A 22966-nucleotide genomic window follows, 5' to 3' on the forward strand; every position below is an offset into this window, starting at 1 on the left:
AACTTTATCTCACAACCATTCTACACATTGGCAACTGTGTAAGGAAAAACATATTGGAGCATAATTTTTGCACAAAACAAAACATTAGAATAAGTAACATTCCTGCTAAGGGTAGATTATGAGTAATAATGAGCACATTTCATGGTTTTGTACCATTTGTGAACTCATTCTGCAAAATTAAGGCAAGACTCACATTTGACACAATCACAAACGTAAAAACTGAGGGTAAGAGTAAGCCATTCAGTCCATCGAGTCTGTTGTACTAGTCAGTAGAACTAAGGCTGATACTCTTATAACTTCAGACTCCCATTCCCTCCTCCTTCTAAGTCACCCTGGGTTGCTTTGCATGCTTAGAATCTATTGAATATCATTTCTTTTCCCAGGGAAAGAGTTGCAAATACTCTAATTCTGTTTGAGAAACACCATTCCACACATTGGCAACTGTGTAAGGGAAAAACATTTTGGAGCATATTTTTCGCATGAAACAAAACATTAGACTGACTTAAATGGATGACTCTTTATCTTTAAAAACTGATTAGCAATTTCTAGATTCTTCCAGCAAAGGAAACATCTTCTCTGAATCCATTCTTTTGGGACTCTGTCAGACCTCTTGTGTGCTTCGTTCAATTATGTTTACTTCTGAGCAATAGCAGCTTCAGAAGAATTGCCCATGCTTAGTTTTAATATGATTAATATTTTGTGCAGATGAATTATTGTGCTGACCAAACTGTGAAATTTCTGTCCTTGGGGAATACTACTTTCAAAACAGAAAGATATTTTGCTCTGGAGTAGTATAAGTGAGATGCTAGGCAGAGCACACTTTCCTGAGAGAGAACTTATGTGAAAGACTCAGGGCAGAGGGGTGGATGGACATTAGTGATAGATGGATCCGCTCAGAACTGTTCACTGCATCATGAAGCCTGGAGCTCAGATTCTTGACCTCACAATCTACCTCACTATGATCTTGCACTTTATTGTTTATCTCTACTGCACTTTCTCTATAGCTTTTACATTTTATTTTGCAATGTTACTGTTTTACCTTGTTCTACCTCAATACACCATGTAACAACTTGGCCTGAATAAACAGTATGCAAAACAAGCTTTTCACTGTATCTTGCTACATGTGACAATAATAAACCAATATAATACAATGCAATATCATCTTTACCATAGCCTTCCACATCGAGTATGACATCAGATACAAGCAATTGCTGCCTAAAAATCATTTTACTGACTTTTTTGAGGCACCAGGTTAAATATAAAAAGCTTTAGAGATCAAAAATCATTAAGGAAACCCAGAGGTAAAGATTCTGCTTCTGAACTGTCATTGCATTACTTTATTGAATTGCACCTCCTTATAGACTTACAGAACCCAGTAAGATTGCAAAACTGTAGATTAACAATACCTTATAGAATTACAGAATCCTATAGAATCCAGTTAAAGTGGAGGCTGCCCATTTCACCAACAGATCAGAGAGAGCAAGGCAAAAGCAATGTGAATATAGCTAACAATATTAACTCTATATTTTCAATTCGGCAATGATGGAATTATGAAGCTTAACAGTTTAATCCTTTCTGCACTGTTCAGTTTTATGTTTCACTGTTTGGTGTGGCCATAGATTACAAATGTTAGCAGATCATTTAGCTAACACTGTGGAACTTAAAAATGAATAATCCTCTGTGATTTTTTTCTCTCTCACTGCTTCAGTTACAGAGCAGCGCATGTGTAAATATAAGCACCTGAATGGTTTCTGTATTTACTTCAGCATAACTAGACAATTACGGACAAGCAAGAAGTGGCCCTCCTGTGAAAATTTGATTCTACAGGCCTGATGGAGGGGCAGCTCTTGCTTCTCTGTAATTGTTTATTTCTTGAATGGCGAAGACCTAACTTATATGAATAAGTCTAAGCATCTTTATTTCACAAGGACATTCCAACTATGAGTAAATAAACAGACTCGGTCAAGAGCCAAGTTAAATTTCACAAGAATGGGAGGGTCTGTTTCTCCCCCCTTGCATGGAATGTTTTATTTGGTGTCTAGGTTTAAGGTTCTGTCAAGTATAATTTGCAGTTGATTTAATTTTAAAGATTGCTGGCAAGTAACCAATGTCAATGCTTTACACCCAATACAATATGAAAGGGAAAGCTTGAGACGTATTACTGGATGTAACCGACTCCATCGTGCTAACCTTCCCTTCAGGTCTTGGCTCAGTATTGTGATATAAATTAATGTTAAAACTATGAAATTGTAGAGAAGCAGGACTCTGCCTGACCAAACCCTATGGGATCACTGGAATCAAAACATGGGCTTTCCTGATCAACATTCCTAAACCAGAGGAGTGGAGGTTGATATTCCATGGAATGGAAATCGGTTAGGTTCTGTAAACAGCAGAAGTTTGTTCCACCATTTTACCACCCAAGTAGGGAAGATGAAACTCTGTGTTGAGGTAGCCAAATTAATGGCTGTGGGTCATATGTGACTCTATTCTATACAACCCCTCAGGTAGAGATATCCAATTTCTTTGTCCTTTTACTTACTGTTCCAGTGGAAAAGAACTTCTTAGTGTTAAAGAAATATAGAACAGTACAGCAAAATACAGTCCCTTCTGCCCCTGATGTTGTATTGTTTTTTTAAACTCATCCATGATCATTTTAACCCTTCCCTTCTACATAGCCCATATCCATCCATTTTTTTTTCACCCATATGTTTACCTAAGAGTCTCTTAAATGTCCCTAATATATCAACTCAACCACTACCTCCAGCAATGCATTCCAGACACTTTGTCTTCATGTTTAAAACCCTCTTATAACATCTCCCCTAAAACTTCCTCTACTCACCTTAAATGGATGTCCTCTGGTATTATTCTCAGCTAATTGACACAACCGCAAGGAAAACCAAATGCAAGTGACCATAGACCATCTGACATGGGAACAGAATTAGGCCATTCAGCCCATTGAGCCTGCTGCACCATCCCATCATGGTTGGTCTATTATCCCAGTTAACCTTATTCTCCTGCCACCTCCCTGTAACATTTGATACCCTTAATAATCAAGAACCTATCAACTTCCAATTTAAATATACCAAATGACATGGCCTCCACAACCACCAAAAAGAATGAATTCCACAGATTCACCATCTCTGGCTAAAGAAATTCCTCCTCATATTAGCACTTCATTAAGAATATTCAAATTATGGGTATGTGGTTTTTATCTTCCTATATAAACTATGTGGCTCAAGAGGGCATCCTTACACAATCAGGCAACTTAACACCAGGGTAATGCCTGCAATGGTTGTGTGCTCGGATCTAAACTTCTATGCTTCAATGTCCAAAGGAAGAAAGGTTTGCATCTGCATGGTGTGTTCATCACAAAATCAGAATTCTGCATAGTGTGTTTAGCGTCAAGGAATGACTTTCTAGTTGGGTGGAAATGATCATGTTCTTTAGGATAGCAAAAAAAATAATTTTGCGATATGAGTATTATCCAGATAATCCCCTGGCAAAGATGGTAAAACAGTTCCAAGTTTGATTGCTACATACAGTACTGTGCAAAAGTCTTAGGCATAAGTATATAGTTAGGGTGCCTAACATCTTTGCAAAGTACCGTAGTAATTTTATGTATTGCACTGCACTGCTGCTGCAAAAAAGCACACATTTCATGACATGTGAGTGATGATAAACCTGATTTTGATCATTATTGTCATTATGTGACATGTTTTATGATGCGGGCAATCATGGTCTACAAAATACTTGGCAAATCTTTCTTCAGAAATGGTTTGTCACTGCCCTTTTCTGGGCCATGTCTTTACAAGGTGGGTGACCCCAGTTATATTGATACTCTTCAGGGATCATCTGCCTGGCGTCAGTGGTCGCATGATCAGAACTTGTAATATAGTACTCAGATGCTCACACGATCATCCACCGCTTCTGTAAACTCATGTGCTTCCTGATCGGGGGGCTAAGCATTTGCTACACATTTCCCAAGGATGGCCTGTGGGCTGGTGGAGAGAAAGAGTGCCTTATACCTCCTTTGGTAGAGACGTATCTCCACCCTGTCTCTATTGGGGACTGAGAGTGGGAAGGGAGCAGGGCATTACAGTTGGGAAGAAGGGAGGGAGTGGGAAACACCAGAGAAACATTATGTAATTATAAATAACTCTATTTTTTGTGATCAAATAGCCTAGTGTTCCAGTGCTGGGTGTGTCTACACCTGCATCATCCTTTGTTCCCCACTCCATCAGTCCTTCTTTTCCACCTGTCCCACATCCCTCCCAGAGTGCACCATGTTGACAGATACAGTGCTGTGCAATCATTTAGTGTCAAAGCACTGGCCCAGTGAAGAAGCTGGGGCCAGACAGAAACTGATACGCATGGAAATGCTTGGCAGTTCATAGACATATAATGTTATGCAGTGTTCCAGTAGATTCTTATTGGCATGCAGCAGAACCCAGGATGATAATCACTCTATAGAAAACCTTACATCAGCAAAGAGTGGTCTAAAAGCTACTATAAAAAAGCCTGGATAATTGATCTGACAACTTTGGTTTGTCTTCAATCACAGAAGCTTGGTTACTTACATTCATGTAATTAAATGCATTGGAATTATTCTTATTCATTTCTCAGGATCTGGACTTAACGGGCAAGGCCATCTTTCATTGCCCATCTCTTCATGCCTTTGAGAAGATGGTGGTGAGTTACTTTCATGAATCACTATTCCTTTTTACATCTTAGATATGTCCTCAGGATCAATAATGATTCCAGCTCTTTCGGTTCTGACGTGCCCATGGTGGTCACCACATTGATAGAGAAAATAGGCAGCCCATTTAACGTAGAGATTCAAGGTGCTTAGTGCCTCCTCTGATGCTCCTTCTCCATTTTGTATCGACTAAAATGAACCTGTTAGGATGTTACATCTTTTCTAGTCAATTCTAAAAACATTCTTTGAAATGCCTTCGCTATCCTTCTGAAAATCGCTTGTTGTAACAGAGATTGGACTAAAACTGGTTCCAGGTGTCTGATGTCAACAATATAGACAATGTGATCCATCTATTGGAACTGGTTTACCATATACTGCTTCCAAAATCTCTTTTATATTATGTTACTTGACCTATCCTCTTCAAAATACATCTTCCTGGAATCTAAGATTAACTTTGCTATATCTTCATTTACCTATTTTGCTCCACCTTGCTAATGTCTTCAATCTGTAAGTCTCTGCTTAAGTTTGTCAGAGTATCAGAAAGTGGGATCGAGCTTCATTTTAAATGAGATTCTACTATAATGACTTAAAGTAAATGAGGATTTATTGCATCTTCTGAATTCCTCCATCTCTCTGCTTTCTTTCTTTTCTCGCAACTTCCCCCACCCCGCCCCGCTGCCACCTACTACACGATTAACTAGTGAGCTTTCAGATACTGACACGCAAATCTCTGGAACTGCTGCTCTAAATCAGTACATCTCTCTTTAATATTTTAAAAATTAGTTTCTTTCGGAGATCTGCTTTGTGGCTACCTGTGAGCAAACAAACCTCAAGGAGTAAAATTTATACATTCTTTGATAATAAATACATTTTGAATATTTGACTTTTCTATAATCCTTTAAGATACCTGTTGAATGAGTTTATATCACATGACTAAATGTGTTGCTCTTTGGGTTACAGTTGGTATTTACATGATAATGCCACTTTGAAATGTGTTCAAAGGTTTTACAATGTTAACAATGCTATATGGATGCATTTATCAGTCTTTGAATGGAGTGGGGATAAAGTGCAGTGGGCAGCGATATGGTGAAACAAAGAATTTTGAACATTCTCTGGACGGGAGTGTATAAAAGAGAGCTGATGACTGGAGAGGCTAAGATGTTTACAGGAAAATACTTTGGGTGTTAAGAAGTGCTTCCAAACTTCCATTAACACATTACAGAAGGGAATATGAGCTGGGCATTCTGTTGCTGGAAGCCAGCATTGTACAGCCAGTCCTCAATTTTCCTGTTGATATTTTTGTGCAAAAGCATGCAGCTGTTCCCTTGGAGTAGAGATGAGAAGTTTGAAGTCTTTCAAATGAGCAGACAGCAGCAGCAGTTAGCTTCTCAAATCTCAAGTATAAGCAATGTATGAAAGAACTGCTGTTGACAGTATGAATATTGTTATCTTCTGAAGAGTATTCCAGTTTGTGACAGTTGTGCATCACCCACTCTTGAACTATCCACATTCGATGATAACACAAAGTTCTGCCTAAATGCTCTGTGTTCGATACTGGAGGAAGTGGTCTGTGTTTGTCCAAGTTTACATTGTAGCTGTCGGATATGAGAGACTTGTATCTCAGTTTTTGATATTGACCTTCTGTTCTTCCTACTTCTCCACAGTCATTGTCATTACTAAGTAATAAAATACTGTGGTTTGCAGTATATCAAAGGAAGTAAAAACTATTATCTCCTCCTAGTATATACCATGGACTATCCAATCACCTGGTCTCTTTCTAAACGTTCACATCCTCAGGATGATATATTAACTTGTACAAAGTAAATTATTATCAAAGTACATATATGTTACCATATACAACCCTGAGATTCATTTTCTTGTGGGCATACTCAATAAATCTACAGAAAAATAATGGTAACAGAATCACTGAAAGACTGCTCGACTTGGGTGTTCAATCAGAGTGTAGAAGCCAGAAAACTCTAAATACAGAAAAGAAAGATTTTTAGATTAGATTTAGATTTAGATTATGAGGACACTCAGTCCTCGTTCAGATTTTGAGGACACTCAAAATTTCTTAATGCATGCATTAAGAAATGATACAATGTTCCTCCGGAGTGATATCACAAAATAAAAAAAAGGACAAACCAAGACTCACACTGACAAAACCACATAATTATAGCACATTGTTACAGCAGTGCAAAACAATAACGTAATTCGATAAACGCAGACCATGGACGTGGTTTAAAAAGTCTCAAGTCCCGATCGACTCCAATCGTCCCGATATCAGGCAGCAAACGGGAGAACTCTCCCTGCCATAAACTTCCAGGCACTGACAATGCCTCGGAAGCACCTGATGACAGCAGACTCTGAGTCTGTCCGAAAACTTCGAGCTTCCGACCAGCCCCTCCGATACAGTGTCCCAAGTGCCATCCTCTGCCGAGCGCTTTCGACCTCGTCCCGGCCACCGAAACAAGCAAAGCTGAGGTCTCGGAGGCATTCTCCGGAGATTCCGGTCTGCACAGTAGCAGCGGCAGCGAAGTGGGCATTTCAGAAGTTTCTCCAGATGTTCCTCCACGTCTGCCTCCATCAAATCAGGATTGTGCATGGATCCCTACTTAACACGTATCGGATATCCATTCTCCAGAGATGCCGTAGGCACTGTGTCGCACCGCCATCTTCTCTTCCCAATATAATATTGATAAATAAATAAACAGTAAATATCAAGAACATGAGACGAAGAGTCCTTGAAAGTGAGTTCAATGGTTCTGGAAACGTTTCAATGATGGGGCAAGTAAAGTTGAGTGAAGCTATCCCCTTTGGTTCAAGAGCCCGATAGTTGAGGGGTATTAACTGTTCCTGAACCTCGTAGTATGAATCCTGAGGCTCTTGTACCTTCTTCCTGATGGCAGCAGTGAGAACAGAGCATGTTCTGGGTAGTGGGGGTCCACAGTGATGCATGCTGCATTCTTGCAAAAGCATTTTATATAGACGTTCTCATTGGTGGGAAGGCCGTTACCCCTTGTAGTAGGAGAGTCTGGGACCAGAGGGCACATCCTTAAAATACAAATGATACAAGGATCTCCCTTTAGAATAGAAATTAGGAGGAATTTCTTGAGCCAAGTGTGGTGAATCTGTAGAATTCATTGTGGAAGCCAAGTGGTTGGGTATATTTAAGGTGGAGGTTCATAGATTCTTGATTAGTGAGGATGTCAAAAGTTATGGGGGGAAAGCAGGAGAATGGGATTGAGAAGGATAAAAAACCACAAATGATTAAACAGCAGAGCAGACTCGATGGGCCAAATATTCTAATTCTGCTCCAATGTTTTATAGACTTATGACCTTAAATCAACAACATTGATAAGACTTCACAGGGTAGGCTGATCAAGAAGGTTCAGTTGCTTGGCATTCAGGCCGAAGTAGTAAATTGGATCTAACATTGGCATCACAGGAGAAGCCAGAAAGTGTTAGTAGATGACTTCCTCTTCAATTTCACTTTCCCCATCACTGAAACATTCCCAAACCTATGGCCTCACTTTCATGATAACTCTTCATCTCATGTTCTCCATAATTATTGTTAAATTTTTTGTTGCTATTATTATTTCATTTTGAATGTGCACAGTTTGTTGTCTTTTGAAGTATTTTGAAGTAAAGGTACTAGTTTAATGAAAGAAACATGACTGCCAATTTCTGCACATGAAGGTTTCACAAACAGAAATAAAGTAAAAATCATATAACCGGGTTTTTATAGAATAAAATATAACATTAGAGTTGAGTGATAAATGTTGACCAGGTAATTAGAGTGAATTTTCTGTTTGTAGCATCAACAATCAGATCTTCTATATGAACTTTATGAACTAAAGGAAGCAAACATCTCCTTTGCAGTTACACACAGCTGATAAATTATTGATGTGTAACTGACTACAAAATTAGACAGCTAGGCCTGATGACTTGTCCTGGCCCAAAACCTGACTGTCCATTTCCCTCCACAGATGCTGCCTGACCCACAAAATCCCCCACTTCCTTTGTGTGTTGCTTATAGAATCCTTTGGCTGAATTGCTCGGATATGTTCATTCAGTTCACATTAGTTGAAAGTGAGTGACTTTCAGAGCCCTTTAAATTTAGCAATTAGAGATGAAATATGTAAGCCCTTTGGTCAGTGAATTAAACTGAAACGTGATTTGAAAAAAAGGTCACGAACTATCAGCTCCTACTTTCGGGAAGGTGAATGGGAAAAGAGAAATTGTTAATTGTCAAGAAATGTGGGGAAGGCTTGGTCCAAATGCAGAGTAGTGGAGAAATTTAGCATTAAACTATATTTTACTAATAAACTACAAAATAACAAGCCATGGGGGAGAGGTGGAGGCACAAAATAAGAGTCAGCAGATACTTAACACAACAAAGTAATCAAAGGCTAGCAACAACTGTTTGAGGCTGGCTAGTTCATATGAGTGATCAGGAATTGTGGATGAGAGCTGGGTTTAAATAGGCTGCAGGTGATGAGTTGGAAACTAGTGGTAGGTGATTCCTGTTAGCTGGCTAGGGACTGGGAGGTGCCTACCTGACACATGGTAATCATGGAGTAGTTCTAGGAGGCAATACAGAGGATGGAATGGGTATGGAGGGCTTTGACAATACAACTGAAAATTACGTTTAAAAAAAAATATCAGTGCACTGAAGATGGATGAATCTTCTGTTTGGCAATGATATTTCTGTCTCTTATGTCAGAAAGTGCAAGATTCAAATGTTTCTTCAGACAATGGGATGAATGGACACCACGGCCTTTGATCTGACTCCAGGGTTTATATCAAAGTTTAAAGTAAACTTATTATTAAAGTAGACATGTGTCACCCTATACAAGCCTGAGACTCATTTTCTAGCCAGCTTTTCTGCAGTTTTCATACTGCTCACCTCAGGGGCATTTAGGCCAGTCTTTCCATTAATGCCTGGATCTTGAAAAAATCAATTAATAAAGAAAAGTAAACAGGGCTATTTAGTTCTGTGGTAGATTTGACAATCAAAAGATTAAGAAAATACCTCAAGTTAATATAATAAAGAATGGAAAACATTGTGTTATGTCATAAATGCTGCACTAATAACAAAGAATATGTAATGCAATTCTGAGTAAACAAACCAGACTTCTACAGTTAATATTACTTCTCTTTATATTACAGTTTCATGAATAAGAATGACAAGTGGATGTTTGCCTTTGTGCAAATGTAGGGTTCCCAGTTAATTCAAACCGGTATTAAAGAGAGAATGCATTCAGCCTTTAACTTTTCAAACTTGGCTTTACTGTAGACTGGAATTATATTAGGCAAGTTGTAAGGCTATCAGTAAAATAGTTTCCATTTGCCTTCTAGCTCTTGAAAGCTTTGACTTGATACAGCCATGCCAGTAAAAATCATCTTGTCCTCTCTCCCCCCCATAGAATCACCTCAAGAATATCAATAGGTTCATCCCAGACCTACTATGCCAGCACCCGTGTGATTACTTTGGACTTGCCTTGCACTGCATCAGTGATTCAATACCTGCAATGTATACCATGCAACACATTAAGTGTCAAGTAGAAGCTTCATTGTATATTTCCTGAAAATATAGGCTGTTGGATTCATGCTGCTGGACCATGTCTTCACCAGCAACCTCTTATCATGGCGAAGTAGCCTGCTGGGCTTCTCTGCGTCCACTTGTTCTACTGCTACTGACAGTGTTTGTGTGTCACCTTCTCCTGTAAAAAAATAAAACTCCAACCATAGCATTATCTTGGACTTCAATGGCTACTTATGACTCTATGAGCTTCACAGGAACAAGGGATTTCATTGCATCCTAGCATACAGTATTTGACAATAACTAATCTGATCTGACTCTAACCAAGCAAAACTTCTCACCAAGTGTCCATCTCATTGGTACAAATGACAAGGTCTTATCTGTGAAGTAGGGTACCTGCTTCTCATTGGTCTGTACAGCCAAGAGCTACCCATGCCTAGTGGTTTGCTTCAGAGCTTGTATCCCCTGTAGAGGTGCAGGTAGAATCATAGTCATACAACTTGAAGCAGATCCTTTGGCTCAAATGGCCCATGTTGACCAATATTCCCATCTAATCTCATCACATTTGCCTATCTGTAATCCATATCCCCTTAAACGTTTCCAATCCATGTACCTGTCTAAGTACTTTTAAAGTGATGTTAATGTACCTGCCTTAACCACTTCCCCTGGTGACTCACTTTACATACGGACCACTCTCTGGGTGAAAATGTTGTCCCTCAGGTTTCTATTAAATCTCTCCCCTCTCACCTTAAATCCTGTTTCATCAACCCTTGGGGAAAAGAATATATGCACTGATCCCTCAATATTTCATGTACTTGTGTAAGATCACTCCATAGTCTCCTCTGCTCCAGTGAAACAAGTCCCAGCTGTGATACAAATTTACACAAGTTGGTTTCAAGTTGATCACTCCAGTGAGAGTGTGAGAAACGTATATGAAGTAGAAGCTTCTTGTGGCACTCTGCCCCTCAAGCTATTCTGTCCCACATTCTATTCTGCACCTTGTGTCTGCGCTGCCATTCAATAAGATCATGGCTGACCCCTACCTCCATGCAAAGCTGTTGATATACTCATCCACCATACCTTTGAATCTTGGACCAACTGACTGGGTTCTTTCAGCACTTAATTTTCAGCACATAGGTTTTAACCAGTTTAGATTTCTAGATTTATAAGAGCTGCTTTGATAATATGTCTTGTGGGCTTACAATATTATTTTCAAATTTTGAATAAATTAGATATAAAACTGTTCTACATCCACATAATATCCGACTATGTTTACAGAGTCTGTAAGTAGCAAGACTGCATTGCTTTCATTATTACCTTTCAAATGACCAGAAGAATTTTGTTGCTTCAAATGAAATCTGTTTAAAAATCTTTTCTATATCTATATATTGTGTTCTGGAATAACCTCCAGATTATAAGCAACAATAGTTTTGTTTAATAGTGCCCTCTGTAAGTATCACACACTGACCATCTTTCTGAAGTAAAAGAGATATGCTTTGCCACTATTTTTGATGTTATGTTATTAAGGGAAGACTTGAAGGAGAAAAAAAGATGATATATTGGCAATTACCACACCCCTCAATTTTAAAATACAAAGTTGAAAATAAATTTATTATCAAAGTACATATATGCATATACCACCATGAAATCCATTTTCTTGTAGGCATTCACAGTAGAGCAAAGAAATATATCAGAATCAATGAAAAAATGCACAATGATTGATAAACAATTAATGTCAAAAGAAGACAAACTGTGCAAATACAATGAATAAATAAATAAACAAACAGACAAACAACAGATAAATGCTGAGAACATGAGTCCCTGAAGGTGAGTTCATAGGTTATGGCATCAGTTCAGTGTATTCTGGATTAATTGTTGAGCTATTGTTAGGCTGGCTCTGTTATAAGAGTCAAACTGGACACACTGGAAGCTGTGGTAGAACCAAGTTCCCGACAGAAAATCCTGGCAATTCTGGACAATGTTTCTCACCTTCTGCACGTTACTTTGGTTGAACCAAGAAGCACTTTAACTAATAGTCTAAGACAACTGTGCTGATCAAAAGAGCGCTATATGAGGGTTTTCTTAACCCTCGGCCATTAGGCTATATAATGTCTCAACCTATAGCCGGGGAAGTGATGACCCCCTCCTGTTAGACTGAGGTAACTTGTATTCTTCCCTACTCCCCTTCTTATATTTGTATATCTGTGCACTTGAAATGCTACTGTGATAATGTTAATTTCCTTTTGGGGTCAATAAAGTATCTTCTCTATCTTCTCATGACAAGGAAGGAGTTTGCCTTACTATCAGTTGACTTGCAGAGTAGGCAGCGTTACTAAAAAAGACCAATGGCCGTAATGAAATATGAGCCATTGCTGCTAACCAGTTCGAGGTGCTGCAAGCTGTCTGCCCATTTCTTTTACTGGGTAACATACTAATTAAGCAGTTCCAGTTAATGACCTTCGGGTGCCAGTCTGAAGAGTAGAGCATTTTGTGCCATCAATTCCTCACCTTCCTCATCTCTCCATTCCAAACTTTTCAGCAGAACTCCCTTGTTGCAAGTAACTCATGGGATTGACCACACAGCTTGCTGTGTTCTGTTACCTGTTGGAGAGCATCATTTGTTATCAGACTGCTAAGGAAGCTAAACTGCTTCTTATTGCAATTGAATTGAATCAACATCGTCATAAACTTTTGACTTGCTGTAATGCATGTCTAGTCTTTTGTTTACTGCAGGAAGACAAGGTTATGGAAAAAAAAACTAGTGGGGAATAAAATTTCTCTGCAAGCTTGCATGGATGATGGCTGAATGGCTTCCAGTGTCATCAGTAAACATGGAACATTTTGTTCAGACAAAAAGTAAAAGAAAACTTTTGTAACTAATTCTCTGGAAATGAGACCTTTTCTTATTAATGCAATTCTCTATTTATTCTTCTTTATGCTCTGTTTAAATTGTTCATTTTTTTGTATATAAAAGTATGAGGGGCATAGTGAGAGGCTGCCCTTGCTCGTAGTTCCTGCCTTTAGAGCCTGTTGGTTTTTGCAAGGGTACTTGCTGTCAGCTCACCATCCAAATATCACAGTATTTTCCCACAAGTAATAGGACAAGCAGCTTATCACCTGACTGTGTCAAGCTGATGAATTATCAATGAACAATAAGAGTACAAGCTAGGAATTGACAACTAGATAAATCGTACATAAAATAAAAATCAAAATCAAAATCAAGCTATTGAAAAAAATGCTTGAAGAGTAAGAAAGGGTGATACAATGTGCCACACACAAAATGTTGGTGGAACGCAGCAGGCCAGGCAGCATCTATAGGAAGAAGCACTGTCGACCTTTTGGGCTGAGACCCTTCGTCAGGACCTGATGAAGGGTCTCGGCCTGAAACGTCGACAGTACTTCTTCTTACAGATGCTGCCTGGCCTGCTGCGTTCCACCAGCATTTTGTGTGTGTTGCTTGAATTTCCAGCATCTGCAGATTTCCTCGTGTTTGCGATGATACAATGTGGCTAGATCTGGCTTTGTGGGTCCGTTTGCTCTACATTTCTGAGGCATGCACAGGTTTTTTTCTTGAGCATTAGATGGTGCGATGGTGAGCTTCACCCTTCACCCTCCAGCTGCTTGTATGTGGTTAATGGAAGGTGCTGTTAAGTTTACATATAGATAAAAGTGAGCAGTGTTAATTTCACCATTGCTTCCACACCAGAATTCAGCCAGATATTTTCATTGGTAACTATAAAGTGGGGTCATGCTGTGAAACAATGTGTAGGAAACAGCCATTTGAGGCTCCCAGCCCTGACAAAGACTGACATTCTCTGATAACCTCCACTTAGAGAAAGGTTTGGCCAAGACTTTCCTTTCTCTCCCAAAAGGGTATTTAAATCAAATGCTTGCCTATTACTCTGGTGTGATGCTTCATTACCAACACTGAGAGACCTATAAAGGAGGGTCACTACCAGGCCCTTACTTATTGACTTAATTCCTTAAGATTGTAAAATATTGGAGCAGAAATGGGACATTCAGCCCATTCAATCCTCTCTGTCATTCAATTATTCAATTGCAGCACTATTTTCCCACCTTCTCCCCATGATCCTTAATCCACTTTGGAACTCACAAACGAGAAAATCCGCAGCTGCTGGAAATCCAAACAACATACACAAAATACTGGAGGAACTCAGTAGGTCAGGCAGCTATGGAAAAAAAGTCAAGGCCCCTTAATTAACCTAAGTTAGCAGCTTGAAATGCAGATACTCTTTTTCTCTTCACAAATGCTGTTTGACCAGTTGAGTATTTCCTGCATCTTGTGCAGTTCTCTGCTTTTCATGTCATGCAATTGGGGTTCAAGAGGAGAGATATTGTGTCAGAAGCACTAAAGCAAAATACTGCAGGTCCTGGAAACCTGAAGAGAAATAGAAAATTCTGGAAATACCCAGCAGATCATGCAGCATCTAAAGAAACAGAGATTGAAGAGACTCAGAAAAGGCATTCTTACCCCCCCCCCCCACCCAAATGCTACCTGATTTGCTGAGAATTTCATGCATTTGTTTGCTTTTGTCTGCTCATTTTACATTATATTGGTGACATAGAGACCAGAGTACGAGAGAAGTGCTGAAGCAATATACCACACTTGCTGGAAATCTGAAATAAAACATGAAACAGTGGAAGTACTCACCAGGTCAGGCAGTATCTGAAAGGGGGAGAGAAAGAGAAAAGGCTCTCAGATGCTGCCTTGTCTGCTGAACGTTTCCATCAATTTCTGCTTTATTTTATTAGTATAAAGACAATGAAATGACCTTTATAAATTATATAGGAGTGTCTGTACTTGGTTTAGACTGGTATAAACTGAAGTATTGAAACATAGTTTGCCTGTGTTATAAAGGTTCTGCTCTATTACTGTATTTGAATATTCCATTGTCACAAACTGATTTGATAACAGCTCTATTGCCCTGGTCATATAGAAATCAAAAGTCTTTGTGCTTCTCCTGGTTCCAATACCATCAAATCATTTCTTAATGTTGTATTTATTCATATATCAATAATCACTAAGGTAAAAAAGTAAGTTTGTGCATGTTTTTTGAAAACTTGATGTCATGCTCTATCAGTGTGTTATTCTTTTAAAAAGAACGGGTAACTCTAGATGTAGCAAAACAAGATCATATATACTGTAAGTAGAAATCAATCATTCTTCCAATTGCGAACACCATCACAGTTTAATGGTGCAATAGAGTTAAAACAATAAGGACAAGTACGGTTGCTCTGGAAAGAAACACAGCTGTTCAGCATACTTTGTGTGCAACGTTTCCCATACATGGCTGAATTTAAACAGCAGTCTGATTTCATGATGATGTTGAAGAGACCTGCACTGTATAATGGCAGCACTTACATCAAATATTTGTCTTGCAATGTGTTTTCACTTTTAATAATAATCACCATTTACTGTAATTGTGGTTGACAAATGAACTACAGCCTCTAAAAATAAGTGAATATGCCAGAAAAATTGTTGGGATGTTGACCCAGTCTCAACGCACTTCCTTATGTTATCTGCAATATGCCAACCAGCTGTGTACATGCCTGCCACTGAACTACAAAGACCAGCTTCACTGAATTTCCCAGAAAGTGTCGCAACATTCGGCATATGCTGACTTAAGAACTTTTCGTCAATACAGTTCTTGTTCTTTCTTACTATCAACACTGGTAATAATATTTTGTTGGGTTCAAGGCATTATAGGGAAAATCAATTGCTCCGGTGGTTTTCTGGAACACCCATTAGATTCTGAGAATACGCTAAGTCTTTGTCATCCTATACAATAGCTCTATCATTTTTTATAGCTTTGTTAGTCCTTTGAAATTATTTTTAATACCTGTTGCTGATGCAGACATATCAGGTCACAATAAATAGGATAATTTGAGTCATCATATTTTTATTATGGTTGACCAAAATGTGATCATTTGGTTCTCTGTACATTATGTCAGTTTAGACGCATTTTCACAAATAGAATTGTAGTTTATCATTCTAGCAATGCAACTATGGTATCTAATTTATTCCTGGAAGCTCCCATGAAGACCTGTATGATAACTATTAGTATTGATAATAAATATTGATGCTCATGTTCCAGTGACATCAGCTGAGGGTTTATTGTTGACCAAGACAATGGGGAACAGTTTCAAAGTAGTACTTCAAGACTTCTTATATCCACTAGAAGATGAAATTGAAGTCTTTGTTGCAGGTATTGTCCAAGAACCACAATCTTCCATATTGCAGCACTTCCTCAGGTACTACAGTAAAGCATCAAACTACATAATGTGCTGAAATCTCCAGAGAGGGAATCAAGCCCCCAGGATTATTCTGACGCACTCTGGCTTCACTGATTCCCAGGAAATCCAATGGACAGCAATGAGTCATTTGTTCCCACTCTAGCTATTTGTTGTATTTAAGGCCTTTGTAGTATCAACATTTGAGTTCTATTCTTGTGTCATGAGAACTCCCAGTTGATACTAGCAATTGTGAACTCTGATGAAAGATTTATTTACCAATTTAAAAGTTCCAAATTTAGAATTAGGAAAGGAAGTTGGAGTTTTAAACACAGTTGGGAATAACATATCATGAAAGCCAATGAATCAAAGAATATAAAAGGATTTATTGGGTAGGGTGGGTTGTTTACACAATGTGAAATATAGCATTACAAATGCCCAGAACTGACTGGAAGAACAAGAACATTTTAACCCATTTGTTAGTGTATCTAAGGGTTCTCAATATAATTCAAATTGCATGTTTATGAAGAGATAACAGATTGAGAAAGCAATATAGTCAAAGACTATCATCAGTACTTTTCAAAAAAATGTCAACATTCTCCATACAGGCATTGAAGATTGATGGGATTGGCCAGTCAGTAAATGAAAGCTGAGAATGGAACCATCAAAGTCCAGTTTACTGTGTCATATGGACAAGTACTGGTACTCACTGAAAACCTTACCTGCTAGCACATATCATCATACAAGTAGCATTCACAAGAAAAACATAAACGGAAATTAGATACAATTTTTACAAGAAATATCAGAATTGGAACAAAAAATACAATATAATGCAAAGTCATCAAAGTGGTCTAGTGTTAGAGTAAGGGTTGTGCTGGTTAGTTCAAGAACCAAACAGTTGAAAAGAAGCCTATGTTCTTGAACCCAGTGCTGTCTGATGTCAGGCTTCTGTACCTCATGGCTAAGAGAAGATGGCATGGCCTGGACTGTGAAGATTTTTCATGATGGATGTTGCCTTCTCATGTAGGGAACACTGATGGTGAAGAGGAATGTGCCTTTGGGCTGAGTCTGCAGCTAGTTCCGTTATTTGAATTACTGAACCAGATCATACTGCAACCTGTCAGGACACTTTCAGTTGAAGTTTGCTATATTGTTCAGTGACATGACGAACACCCCTAACCTTCCAAGAATGTAAAGCTGCAAGCACATCTTCCTGGTGACTGCATCTACATGTTGGGCACAAGGTAGGTCAACAATCATGTTAACATCCAGCAGCTTAAAGCTGCTGATTGTTTCCACTGCTGGTTCACCAATGTACATGTTCATGTACATGTTCATCCCCTTTCCCATTCCTGAAGTCAACAATCAGCAATTCATAGATGTTGAGCAAGAAGTCGTTGTGGGATTGCTTAACCACATGTCCTGTCTTTCTCCATTATATGAACAGAGGACTAGAAAATCTCTAGTGTTGGCTGTGCTTAAAGTTCAAAGTACATTTATCATCAAAGTTCATATATGTCACCATATACAACCCTAAGTTTCACTTTCTTGCAGGCATTCTCAGTAAATACAAAGAAAAATCTAAATAATATTAATAGATAACTAAGCAATAAATATAAAGGACATGATCTGAAGAGCTCTTGAGGTGAGTCCATGGGTTGTGAGAGTTCAGTGCTGAGGTGAGTGAAGTTGAGTAAAGGTATCCACTCTGGTTCAAGAGCCTGATGGTTGAGGGATAATAACTGTTCCTGAACCTGATGGTGTGAGTCTTGACACTCTTGTACTTCCTTCCTAATGGCAGCAGTGAGAAGAGAGCAAGGCCTGTATGGTGGCTGCCCTTGATGATGGAATCTGCTTTTCTGCGACAGCAGTCCTTGTAGATATGCCCAATGGTAGGGAGGGCTTTACCTGTGATAAACTAGGCTGTATCCATTACTTTTTGCAGGCCTTTCCATTCAAGAGCATTGGTATTGCCATACAAGGCCATGATGCAACCCAATCAATATACTCTCCACCATATATATTTAGAAGTTTATCAAAGTTTTAGATGATAAACTGATTCTCTACTTTCTAAGAAAGTAAAGGCACTGCCATACTTTCTTTGTAATTGTGGTTTTGTGTTGGGCCCAGGATGGATCCTCTAAAATGATAACACCAAGGAATTTAAAGTTGACCCTTTCCACCTCCGATCCACCATTGAGGTCTGGCTCATGGACCATTGGCTTCCTCCCCCTGTACTCAGTAAGCAGGTCCTTGTTCTTGCTAGCACTAAGTGAGAGGCTGTTGGTGTCGCACCACTCAGCCAGATTTTCAATCTCCCTCCTATGCGATGACTCGTCGCACTTTTGATTCAGCCAACAACAGTGATATTGTGAGCAAACGTAAGTATGACATTGGAGCTGTACTTAGCCTCACAGTCATAAGTAAAGCGAGTAGGACAGGGGCTAAGAATGTAGCCTTGCGGTGTACCTGTGCTGATGGTGATTCTGGAGGAAGTGCTTTGCCAATCCAGACTGACTGGGATCTGTGAGTGAATAAATTGAGGATCCAATTGCTCAAGAAGGTATTGAGGCCCTGTTCTTTTATTGATTAGTTTTGAGGGGATAATAGTATGTTGAATGCCATACTGTAGTTAATGAAGAGCATCCTGATGTATGCATCTTCTCTGTCCAGACATTCCAGGGTTGAGTGAAGAGCCGATGAAATTACATCTGCTGTTGATCTGTTATGATCAGTAAATTGGAGTGGATCCAAGTTGCTCCTCAGGCAGGTGTTATGTTTCATCACCGACTTCTCAAAGTGCTTCATCACAGTGGGTGTAAGTGCTACAAGACAATAGTAATTGAAGTGCTTACCATGTTCTTCTTAGGCACCAGTACAATTGAAGCCTGCTTGAAGTGGGTCAGGTGGGTACCTCAGAGTGCCAAAGCAAGAGTTAAGGCTAATGAACACAGTAGCCAATTGATCAGCAAGTGTATTTAGCACTCGGCCAGGTACCCCATCTGGGCAGGATATTTTCTGTGGGTTCGCTCTCCTAAATGATGCTCTCATGTTGGCCTCAGACACTGAAATCACAGGGTTGTTGGGGGCTTTGGGACTTTATGAAAGTGCCTCCATGTTTTGATGGTCAAAGTAAGCATAAAGGACATTGAGCTCATCTGGGAGCAAAGAATTGTCACTTATGTTGCTTGGTTTCACTTTGTAGGAGGTGATCACATTCAAGCCCAAGACAGAATATTTTAAATAAAGTTGTTGGCTTCAAAATGTGGCAGTAGCTGTAGTGTGCTCTGCAAAGAACATGGCTTCTGAAATAGCTTAATTTTCCTGAATTTCCTGGAGTAAGACTAAGTTTAAAAAGCACTTGATCAGACAATTAAATAGGAAGATGTTGAAGTATGATCCTGAGGAGAGCAAATATGATTAGTGTAAAAGATCAACAGAGTCAAAATGGTTGTGTAGGGCTGAAGGGCTTGTTTGTGTGATGTACAGTACAACTCTATGACCCAGTTTAAAGAGTAACAGAATCTCATTCTCCCCAGATTTTTATTTTGAAATTAGAATGGAATGCGGTGTTTCATTTTTGGTTGTATATATGTACATCAAATGACAATAAACTTGAATTTGAACATAAAAAAACTATAAGTTGCAATAAAAAAACATAGAAACATAGAAAACATACAGCACAATACAGGCCCTTTGGCCCACAAAGCTGTGATAAAACATGTCCCTACCTTAGATCTACCTAGGCTTTACCCATAGCCCTCTATTTTTCTAAGCTCCATGTAGCCATCCAGTAGTCTCTTAAAAGACCCTATCGTTTCTGCCTCCACCACTGCCGCAGGCAGCCCATTCTACGCACTCACCACTCTCTGTGTAAAAGAATTTACCCCTGACATCTCCTCTGTACCTACTTCCAAGCACCTTAAAACTATGCCCTCTCCTGCTAGCCATTTCAGCCCTGGGGAAAAGACTCTCACTATCCACACGATCAATGCCTCTCATTATTTTGTACACCTCTATCGAGTCACTTCTCATCCTCCGTCGCTCCAAGGAGAAATAAGAAATATATATATTTAAAATAGTGTAAAAAGTGTGGTAGTTTTCGTGGTCTGATTTAATATCTGATGGCAGAGGGGAAGAACCTGTTCCTAAAACGTTGAGTTTGTGCCTTTGATACCATTGCAGCATTCCAGCACAACTACCCAAGTTAGCCAGTGCCATCCTTAAAGCTTAGAAAGATCCTTAACCCCAATGCTACAATGTAATTTAGAGGACAATCTCCAGCAGCACTGCAGTCAGGGAGATCATCAGTAAAGTAAGGCTCAGAATCTTCAAGAATAGCCTTGATATTTGCTGTCTCCAGCATTAGCTCTTCTTACTTAGTAGGTGGTCTCATCAAGAATGATCCCAGCCCCAAGTGCCCATTTCATATGGCACAACATTTCAATATTCTCCCTTTTGTCCACCTAGCAGCCACCCAAGGGTAAACATGCCTCTTAGGGGGCCACACAACTTGAAAGAACGGTTCCTCTCAAATCCCGTTCTTTCCTGCAATATTGCAGCCTGTGGGTGGTCTGTTCACTTAATTGCACAGGGAGATCTCAACGAGTAGACCGAGCACACAGAATCCAGGTCCTGTCCTCTGAGCCCTGCTACTTTAGCATGCACTTTAAAGCAGGGAATATAAAGACCTTGTTTACAACATTGGCTGGAGGAGGTATGAATGGAAAGTGCTCATTGTTTCTGACATAACACCAGGAGACTTCATTTTTAATCCACAGATATTTCTGAAGTGCCTCTCTCAGTCTTAGACACATAGAATGTTTTGATACACTCATTTTAACAGCTTCTCAGCCAATAGTTTAATTACATGGCTACCATATTTCCAGTATTAATGAAAAAAGCAGTAAGGTCCTGAGCCGACTTAAGTCCCCAGTGCAGATGATCCGAGTTTGACAAGAAGTGAAAATGTTCAAGTATCAGATCCAGACATTGACTGGATATCCTTGTTATTATAAGGATTTTGGGATGAAAAACAAAAGATGGTGAATATCTTTGGGGATGCCATGGCAGCATAGCAGTTTATATAATGCCATTATAGAGCCAGTGACCTGGGTTCAATTCTAACCAGAGCCTGCAGGGAGTTTGTATATTCTCCTTGTGACCACGTGGGATTCCTCCTAGTGCTCCTGTTCCCTCCCATGTTCCTACAACATATGGGTTAGCAGGTTCATTGGTCTCGTGTGTAATTAGGGAACGCGGGTTCAAGGGCTGGAAGGAAACATGACCATGCTGTATCTCTAACTTTACAAAAATAACAATTCTCAGGAGGATGGTTGCGGAAGGAGATGGTGTGATAACAGGGTTCTTATTTTTAACCAACTTTGGCTGGGTTTGCAAGCTCTGGGGAAGTCAGTTGGTGAAGAGAGCTAAGTGGGTCAGAAAATCAGAGATGTTTCACCAGTGAACACTGTAAACCCTGCCATAATCTGTCTGATCCTCTTGGCTTCCCTCCCCTTCTGGTAATCTTTGAGTGTTCCCACACTCTCCCCGCTCCATACCACACCTTATCCTCTCTTATTATGCATGTTGCTGCACTCGGCATGCCTCTCTGCAGTCGTCTTTGAGCCAAGGTCGACCACCGGCTTGCTTGTAGAGTGAGGGTTATACTGCACCATGAGGCACACGTTATATGTTTGTCCTGATAATGAACTACCAAATAACGCAACAGAGACTGACCATGATGTGAAATCAGAATGTTGCCTCCTCAAAGCAATAATTATTCCTTATAATATCGCTGATCACTTCCACCAGTGCTGCTGTGGGCTAATCAAGTATATTTATTCTGTATGTTGGTTGAGTCACTGTGGCCACAGACCCGAACTAACACCAGAATACGAATCAAAGTCAGAATCAGGTTTAATATAACTGGCATATATCATGAAACTTGTTCTGCGGCAGCAGTACGTTGTAATGCATAATAATAAACTAAACTTACAATAATTATTTTATATAAAAGATATTAAATTAAATAAGCATTGCAGAAAGAGAGGAAAACTGACTCCAGCAACACATGCAGAATGCTGGAGGAACATAGCAAGTGAGACAGCATCTATGGAAGGAAATAAACAGTGGGTGTTTTGGGCTGAGAGGTTTCATCAGTCTGTTTCCCTCCATAGATACAGCTGAGTTACTCAAGCATTTTGTGTGTGATGCAGCTATTTTTATGTTAGAATGCACAAATAGCCTCAATAAATATGAAATATCACATTTACACTCGTCACTTTATCGATGCTGTTGAATACAATAGAGTTTCTGTTTCATTTTTGCCTAATCAGTTTCATTCCATCTCTGGGGACCCCTGTCCAAACCTAACTCAGAGCAAGATTGTTTTTGATTACTGATGGGATATGAGAGAAGTGAGGTTATGAACTGTCAATCAGTTCCCTTGGAAATACAAGTAATGAGATCCA

The 22966-nt window shown here is 39.4% G+C and overlaps 1 protein-coding gene across 7 annotated transcripts in view; it reads left to right on the forward strand.

Moving 5' to 3' along the window:
* pde3a (phosphodiesterase 3A, cGMP-inhibited) overlaps positions 1-22966 on the forward strand; it is a 506801-nt gene that overhangs the window by 282814 nt on the left and 201021 nt on the right. For 3 of the 7 annotated variants that reach the window (XM_059987641.1, XM_059987638.1, XM_059987639.1), the window contains exon 3: positions 4624-4689. The exons of the other annotated variants lie outside the window; for them this stretch is intronic. In XM_059987641.1, coding sequence (XP_059843624.1) covers positions 4624-4689 — 66 coding nt within the window. The remainder of the gene's footprint in view (positions 1-4623; positions 4690-22966) is intronic. 7 annotated transcript variants of the gene reach the window in all.

The sequence above is a fragment of the Hypanus sabinus genome, chromosome 13 (assembly GCF_030144855.1).
Source record: "Hypanus sabinus isolate sHypSab1 chromosome 13, sHypSab1.hap1, whole genome shotgun sequence".
NCBI classification, from domain to species: Eukaryota; Metazoa; Chordata; class Chondrichthyes; order Myliobatiformes; family Dasyatidae; genus Hypanus; species Hypanus sabinus.